The sequence below is a fragment of the Trachypithecus francoisi genome, unplaced genomic scaffold, assembly GCF_009764315.1.
Source record: "Trachypithecus francoisi isolate TF-2019V2 unplaced genomic scaffold, Tfra_2.0 Lachesis_group3, whole genome shotgun sequence".
Classification (NCBI taxonomy): Eukaryota; Metazoa; Chordata; class Mammalia; order Primates; family Cercopithecidae; genus Trachypithecus; species Trachypithecus francoisi.
Window position 1 is genome coordinate 159,158,095 of NW_022681468.1, and position 9,058 is coordinate 159,167,152.

The window sequence follows — 9,058 nt, forward strand, 5'->3', positions numbered from 1 at the left end:
TTGAAATTATCTGACAAAGGCTTTAAAGCAGCTATTATGAAAATGCTTTAACAAAATTGCAAAGGCTCTGGAAACTAACAGAAAACTAGAAAGTCTAGGAAAAAGAATAGAAGATATTAAGAAAATCCAAAGAAAATTTTACCAAAAAATACAGTGAAATGAAAACTTCATTGGATAGGCCCAATAGCAAAACAGGGATTACAGAGGAGAGAGTAAACTTGAAGATATTTCAATAGAAAATTACTCAATTTGAACAAGAGAGTAACTGGGCTGAAAAAAAAAAAAGCCCAAAGCCTCAGAGAAGGCAATAACAAAAGGTATAACATTTATATTATAAAAGTCCCAGAAGAAGAGAAAAAGTATGATGTAGAAAAACTACTTGAAGAAATCACTGAAAACCTCCCAAATTTGATGAAAGACATAAACCCACAGATTAAACGTAGAGAATGCTAAACAGGACTAACTCAAATGAATCCATATCAAATGAAGGGCCACAAACTAAAGACAGAGGGAAAAAAATTGACAGCAAAGAAAAAAATTGACCAGAGAAGAATGACACATTACTTACTGGAGAACAGTGATTTAAATGACGGCAGATTTCTCATCAGAAACCTTGGAGGTCAGAAGGAAGTAGCACTATGTTTTTAATTTTAAATTTTATTTATTTTTTGAGATGAGGTCTCCTGTGTTGCCTGGGCTGAACTCACACACCTGGGCTCAAGCGACCCTCCCACCACAGCCTCTCGAGTAGCTGGGATTACAGGCACAGGTCACCATGCCCTGCATTATGTTTTTAAAGTGCTGAAAGAAAAGAATAATCAACTCAGAATTACATACTCAACAAAAATATTCTTCAAAAATGAAGGTGAAAAAAAATCCGACAAAGAATTCACTGCTAGTAGACCAATTCTAAAAGAATAACTATAGGAAATTCTTCAGACAGAAGGAAATGATACCAGAATTGAACTTGGAACATCAAGAGCATCAGAAATAATAAATATGTTGATAAACGTAAAGATGAATCTTCTCTTTCTGAGATCTTTAAAGTATATTTGACAGTCAAAAGCAAAAATCGCCATATTGTCTGATGGTGTTTTCAATATATGTGGATGCAATGTATGACAACCGCAGCACAAAGGGCTATGGGAAAGGGACCTGTATGGTAGTAATGTTCCTACATTCAAATTGAAGTGGTGAAATACTGATGCTAAGTACACCATGAAATGTTACTATCTATTTGTAATCCCTAAAACAACCACTGTAAAATCTATAGTAAATGCTCTAGTCACTTCCCATCTCATTTCCTGAGGCCATCATCACCATGATACCAAAACCAGACAAAGACAATTGAAAAAAGAAAACTACAGACCAATATTCCTCTTGAACGTAGACACAAAAATTCACAACAAAATACTAGCAAATTGAGTCTAGCCACGATTAGGTAGTTTATCCCAGGAATAAAAGGCTAGGTCAGTATTTGAAAACAATCAGTGTAATCCACCATAGTAATGATTTAAAGGAAAAAACCCTATATGTTTCTAGCAATTGGTGCAGAAAAACCATTTGATGAAACTCAACATTCATGATGATAAAAAATACATTTTCTAAAAGCCTCTCAGCAAACTAGGAACAGAAGAGAACCTCCTTAATCTGACACATGGCATTTACATAAAATCTATAGCTAACATCGTGAAAGACAGAATGCTTTCTCCCTAAAACTGGGAACAAGGAAGGATGGCCACTCTCACCACTTCAACAATGTACTGGAAGTCTTAGGCAATGCAATAAGGCAAGGAAAAAAAAGTCTTATGTCTTGGAGAGAAATACATAAATACATAAAACCATTCCTATTTATAGATGACATGATTATCTATGTAGAAAATCACATAAAATCTTTAAAAAACAAAATGAAACAAATGAAAACATCCCAGAAGTAAGATGTGAATTTAATAAGGCTACAGAGTACAAAGTCAACAAACAAAAATTAATCTTATTTCTATATACCATCAGTGTGTAACTGAACATCGGAATTTTTAAAATAATACCATTCTCACAGAGGTCTAACAAAACCGAAATACTTAGGTATAAATCTCGTAAAATATGTACGGGATCTATATGCAGAAAACTACAAAGTGCTGATGGAAGAAATCAAAGATCACTTAAATAAATGGGAAGATAAACCATATTCATGTATTGGAAGACTCAATGTGGCACAGATGTCAATTCTCCCCAAATTTATGTATAGATTTAACACAATACCAATCAAAATCCCAGCGGGATATTTTGTAGATATGTCAACTGGTTTTGTTGTTGCTGTTGTTGTTGTTGTTGTAGATGAGATCTCCCTATGTTTTCTGGGCTGGTCTCAAACTCCTGAGCTCAAGCAATCCTCCTACCTCAGTCTCCTGAAGCACTGGGATTACAGGCATGAGCCACTGTGCCCAGCTATGTCAATTTATTTTGAAAATTAACTGGAAAGGCCAAGGAACTGGACTCTGTAAAACAATTTTGAAAAGAAGAATAACATTAGAGGAATCACACTACCCAGTTTTAAGGCTTACTGTGAAGCTGTAGTAATGAAGACAGTGTGGTATTGGTGAAGGGTCCAGCACATACATAAACGAAACAGAATAAAGAGTCCAGGAGTAGGCCGGGCGCGGTGGCTCAAGCCTGTAATCCCAGCACTTTGAGAGGCCAAGACGGGCGGATCACGAGGTCAGGAGATCGAGACCATCCGGGCTAACACGGTGAAACCGCGTCTCTACTAAAAAATTCAAAAAACTAGCCGGGCGACGTGGCGGGCGCCTGTAGTCCCAGCTACTCGGGAGGCTGAGGCAGGAGAATGGCGTAAACCCGGGAGGCGGAGCTTGCAGTGAGCCGAGATCGCGCCACTGCACTCCAGCTCCGGTGGCAGAGCGAGACTCCGTCTCAAAAAAAAAAAAAAAAAAAAAAAAAAAAAAAAAAGATGCTCAACATCATTAGCTATCAGTGAAATGAAAATTAAAACCAGAATGAGATACAGCTACACACCGAATACAAGAGCTAAAAATAAAAAAATTAAAAATAACAACAGCCAAGAAGGATGCTGAGCAATTGGAATTTGCATACACTGCTGGTAGGAATAAAAAATGGTACAGCCACTGTGAAAAATGGTTGGACAGTTGCTTATAAAGTTAAACATACCTTTACCCTATGAATCAGCAATCCCAGGTATTTAACTCCTAGGTATTTATCCTAGAGAAATGAAAACATGTTCACACAAAACCTGTACATGAATGTTTATAGCAGCTCTTTTGCCAAGTAATGGAAACAACCCAAATGTCCTTCAACAGGTACTGTGGCACATCCCTAGTACAAATATATCTTTGCCAGGTATGGTGGCTCATGCCTGTAATCCTAGCACTTTGGGAGGCTGAGGCAGGTGGATCACCTGAGGTCAGGAGTTCAAGGCCAGCCTGGCCGACATGGTGAAACCCCCTCTCTACTAAAAATACAAAAATTATCCAGACATGGTTGTGGGCGCCTGTAGTCTCAGCTACTTGGGAGGCTGAGGCAGGAGAATCGCTTGAACCCAGGAGACAGACATTGCAGTGTGTGGAAATTACGCCACTGTACCGTAGTCTGGGCAACAGAGTGAGACTCTGTCTCAAAAAAAAAAAAAAAAAGAAAGGAAATAAAGAAATAAATCTTTAAGAGAGCATTAACTTTAATTAAAGCAATTAAAGCCAAGTGAATTACTTGGATCTGGAATGCTTTGTATTCTGCGATGTGCTGAAAAATATTTTTCACTCAGTGCTGAAAGGAAAACTGGATTAAGACTCAGAAAGCTACACAAATAACTTCTTTGCTGATTAATCATATCTCACTATGAGCTCTATCATGAATGATGGATTCTCTTGTGTTTTTCTGCCATTTGATGTGTAAACAGATGTGAGGCTCTTGTCAAATTGATTCCTAGATAGCCATTTCTCTATCTGAAATGGAAACCACTCTTTGTGTGGGTGTCAAGGTTTGTAAAACGTGTTTTAAATAATTATGGGAAGTTACCAACCATGGTTAACAAAGGAGATAGATCCTCATTTGTCCTTTATGTTGATCATTTCAGATGTAAGTGAACTTAAAACTCATTTTTATCTTTCTTCTTTCCTACATACTATAAAACTCAATGCAACTTCCCTTCATTTGGCATAGCTGTTTAAAATTTGCTGTATCCATGTTGTAGCTGTTCACAAGCTCCAAACAAGCAACTGACAATTTCTCTGAACCCGAGGCACATTATTAAGCATTGTTTCTTCCACAGCTTCAACGAAGGGAGCAACAGTAGGGATGGGAGATTTGAAACACCAAAAAATGAGCTTGGTAGCTGATTCAATGCAGAGGGGAAGGGAGAGGAGAGAAGTGAGGGGAGAGAGTTAGTATAAGGGAGATCAAAGAATCCAATGATTTTGAGGTTTCTTTTTCATATATGAGTGGCTGAGAGTGCTGTTATGTGAATTAGGTAATAAAGTGGAAAATAGGCAAAACTATAAAAGATTTGAAAGGAAAAATATTTATCTTCATTTCACCAGTGTATTTATTTAGAAAAGTTTGCACAGCTGCAGTATCTCTTACCGTATGTTTGTAAAGGAACTCAAGTTTGACTGGGGCAATGTGGGTTTTTTGATACAAAAGGAATCATCGGGGTAATAGATCTGAAGGGAGTAGGGAGTCTTGATTGATTGATTGATTGATTGATTGATTGAGACGGAGTCTCGCTCTGTCATCCAGGCTGGAGTGCAGTGGTGCGATCTTGGCTCACTGCAACCTCTGCCTCCTGGGGGCAAACAATTCTCGTGCCTCAGCCTCCCAAGTAGCTGGAATTATAGGCACATGCCACTGCATCCAGCTAATTTTTGTGTTTTCAGTAGAGACGGGGTTTTACCGTATTGGCCAGGCTGGTCTCGAACTCCTGGCCTCAGGTGATCCACCCGCCTCGACCTCCCAAAGTGCTGGGATTACAGGCGTGAGCCACTGCGCCCGGCCAGGAGCCATTATTTTTAACGAAGAACACCAAGTCTTACTCTGAAGTAATGGAAAGTTCATAGTGAAAAATTCTTCTGTTGGTCTCTGAAATGCAAGAGGAGAGAGAACCCTTAGAACCTACAGTGCCTGTGATACAGAGGCTTTAAAAAAAGGAAGCCAGGACTTCTCATACATGGTGAATTTGGTCCTCGCTGGTGGCAAACTTCCAGGAAGCCAGACCCTTCCTGCTCAAATGATGTGGTTTCCTATAGTACATATAAATAGTTCTCACCCCAAGAACAGAGTTAAGAATAGAAGCCAAGGAACCACACATACAAACACAGACACATCAGAGCACAGCTGTCAATGTGGCCAACAGAAGAGTGGCATTCGCAAAAGAAACTCTGGGAGAAGGTGGGGCAAGGTAGCCACAGTCGCTGCAGGGTGGGGGTGGAGTTCAGGAGATGCAGTCAAGCACAGAGCAGACTTAGCAGTGCAAAGAGCAGCAGGCAATCTGCCTAGAAGACAAAAGAGTGGGGTGGCTGACCAAAATGAAATGGATGGATAAGAGCAGAGCCAGCAGAACGAGTGAGGACATGTATAAGGATGTGCAGAGAAGGTAGTAAAGACCTTCGCAGGTCATACAGATTGCAACACAAGCCAAGTCTCCCTATGTTTTTAAGAAAGCTGGGGGAAAATAAAAGCATAATGGAATCAGACCTAAGTGTTTGCCATCACACAGGGATGAACCAGCCAGAAGAGTAGCCAGGACTCCCAGCTCCATCCTGGGGACAAATTCAACTTTTAGAAAGCAATCCTCAATCCTGGGCATACCTCGCCTCTTAGAGTTAAATTCCTATTGAAATAATTCATACAGTATGTAGTAAAATATAAAACAAAGTCTGTACCAGTGGATTTTAGGCCAGGCAACATTATGGTTTCATAGGCTGTTGCCTGATCTTCTAAGAATTAAAAAAAAAAATTAACAGCAGACATTTATAATCTCCCATGCTCTTTTTTGTGTGTAACCTTGTTAAGGAAATACTAATTATTAAATATAAAGAATAATTTAAAGTTACTGGTATTCTTCAGACAATTAAATCACCTACTGTCCTTTAAGCAAACTATCTGATCATCTGAACTTAATTATTAATGGTTTATTTTCTGAATCCCTTGAACCTCAAATAAGGATTTTAATTTTATTTATTTTGTTATAACCATTCACTGCTGACAGCCATAGTCAAAGCTCTAAAAACTAAGCACTAGTACCTTCCGTTATTACTAGAAGCAGCATGATGTACCAGCTAAGAGACAAGGACTGGAGTGAGTGCTAGAGCTAGGCTGCATGTGCTCAAATTCCTCCTCCACTGCTTCCTACCTTTGGGGGAATTACTTATACGCTCCATGACTTAATTTCCTCACCTGTAAAATGGAGACGATAATAAAAGACCTACTTCCAAGGACTGCTCTGAAGATTAAATAAGCCTAGGATTGAACCTCAGTTAGTACTTGTTAGGGAGTACAATAAGCTCTTAGAACAATGACTGGTGAGCAGTAAGTACTATATGCATTAACTATTATTTCCATTATTTTCTGGTGGCTCCTCATAGTAATTTGAGTAGTCATGTTAGAGGATTGTGAAGCTTGTAAATATGCTCAAACAGTTCCATAATTATTAAAATTCTGAAAAAATCACATAGCAATGACATTATCTTTTGATTTTTAAATAGCCACTTAATCTCAGTTTAATAAATCTATCCCTTTATATTCACTAGAGTTGAAAATATGTCAATGAGGTTGGAAGAAATCAATGAAAGAGAAACTTTTATGAAAACTTCCCTGCAGACTGTTGACCTTCGACTTGCTCAGCTAGAAGAATTATCTAACAGAATGGTGAATGCTCTTGAAAACCTTGTGGGAATCGACAGGTCTGACCTGATCCAGGCACGGTCGCGGGCTTCTTCTGAATGTGAGGCAACGTATCTTCTCCGGCAAAGCAGCATCAATAGCGCTGATGGCTACAGCTTGTATCGATATCATTTTAATGGAGAAGAGTTATTGTTTGAGGATACATCTCTCTCCATGTCACCAGGGACAGGAGTCAGGAAAAAAACCTGTTCCTTCCGTATAAAGGAAGAGAAGGATGGGAAAACGCATCTAGTCCCAGAATGTCAGAACAGCCTTCACCTTTCACTGGACACAAGCACATCAGCTACCCCAGATGGCAGTCACCTTGCAGCAGATGACTTAAAGAACACTGAAGAGTCAAAGTTAGGTCCAGATATTGGGATTTCAAAGGAAGATGATGAAAGACAGACAGACTCTAAAAAAGAAGAAACTATTTCCCCAAGTTTAAGTAAAACAGATGTGATACATGGACAGGACAAATCAGACGTTCAAAACACTCAGCTAACAGTGGAAACGACAAATATAGAAGGCACTATTTCCTATCCCCTGGAAGAAACCAAAATTACACGTTATTACCCCGATGAAACGTTCAATGCTTGTAAAACAATGAAGTCCAGAAGCTTCGTATACTCCCGGGGAAGAAAGCTGGTCAGTGGGGTTAACCAGGATGTAGAGTACAGTTCAATCATGGACCAGCAATGGACGACAGAATGGCAATGCCAAGTTCAAAAGATCACGCGCTCTCACAGCACAGATATTCCTTACATTGTGTCGGAAGCTGCAGTGCAAGCCAAGCATAAAGAGCAATTTACAGATATGGAAGATGAACACCATGTCACTGAAGCAATTCCTCGAATCCCTCGCTTGTCCCTAACCATTACTGACAGAAATGGGATGGAAAACTTACTGTCTGTGAAACCTGATCAAACTTTAGGATTCCCATCTCTCAGGTCAAAAAGTTTACATGGACATCCTAGGAATGTGAAATCCGTTCAGGGAAAGTTAGACAGATCTGGACAGGCCAGTAGTGTAAGCAGCTTAGTAATTGTGTCTGGAATGACAGCAGAAGAAAAAAAGGTTAAGAAAGAGAAAGCTTCTGCAGAAACTGAATGCTAGTCTGTTTCGTCTCTCTGACTTTTTTCAACAGTCAGAGCCACTAATGTGTGTCATCTTGGCCATCTAAACATCATCAATTTCTAAAAACATTTTCCTTAAAAAATTTTCGAAATTCAGACTTGACTTACAATTTAATGCACTAAAAGTACTATTTTGTTAGCATATGTTAGTAGGCTTAGTTTTTTCAGTTGGAGTAGTATCAAATGAAAGTGACAATACTATAACGAAGATAAATTGGCTAATCCATATACAAGATTATACAATCTCTTTATTACTGAGGACCACCAAATAGCCTAGGAAGTGCCCTTGAGCATTGAAGTCACCATTAGGTCACTCAAGAAGTAAGCAACTAGCTGGGCACAGTGGTTTATGCCTGTAATCCTAGCACTTTGGGAGGCCAAGGCAGAAAGATTGCTTGAGTCCAGGAGTTTGAGACCAGCCTGGGCAACATAGCGATACCCAATCTCTTAAAAAAAGAAAAGTAAGCAACTATGTAAGAAAGAGCAACTAAAGAGAAAGCAAACATGAAAAAAGGGAGGGGTGGAAAGAAGAAAAATAAAATTATGAGGCACAAGAAGTGGAAAGGAGCCATAAATATGTTTTTATGGGCCGGGCGTGGTGGCTCGTGCCTGTAATCCCAGCACTTTGGGAGGCCGACGCGGGCGGATCACGAGGTCAGGAGATCGAGACCATCCTGGCTAACATGGTGAAACTTGTGCACTCCAGCCTGGGAGACAGAGTGAGACTCCATCAAAAAAATTTTTTAAAAAAATTGTTTTTATGGGGTCTTTGTTTTCTGTTTTAATGTTTTATTTTAAACTACACAATGGGAAAAAAAAGTACACAATTATATCAAACATCATACTGTAATAATTTAGGGTGACCTAGAGTTTTGTTAATGTGCAAAAATAAAGTATCCAATATGCATTTTCTTGTTGTCATAGAGTCCCTAATGGCAAATACAAATTAGTTGTACCTGTCTATGCAATGCTTTCTACAAAGCTGTAGCTAAAACCTACAGGATATATGTTCA

The 9,058-nt window shown here is 39.1% G+C and overlaps 1 protein-coding gene across 1 annotated transcript in view; it reads left to right on the forward strand.

Moving 5' to 3' along the window:
• Positions 1-8,501, forward strand: part of TRPM1 (transient receptor potential cation channel subfamily M member 1) — a 79,697-nt gene extending 71,196 nt beyond the window's left edge. The window contains exon 27 of the mRNA XM_033190882.1: positions 6,777-8,501. Coding sequence (XP_033046773.1) covers positions 6,777-8,025 — 1,249 coding nt within the window. The 3' untranslated portion in view covers positions 8,026-8,501. The remainder of the gene's footprint in view (positions 1-6,776) is intronic.
• The last annotated feature ends 557 nt before the right edge of the window (positions 8,502-9,058 follow it).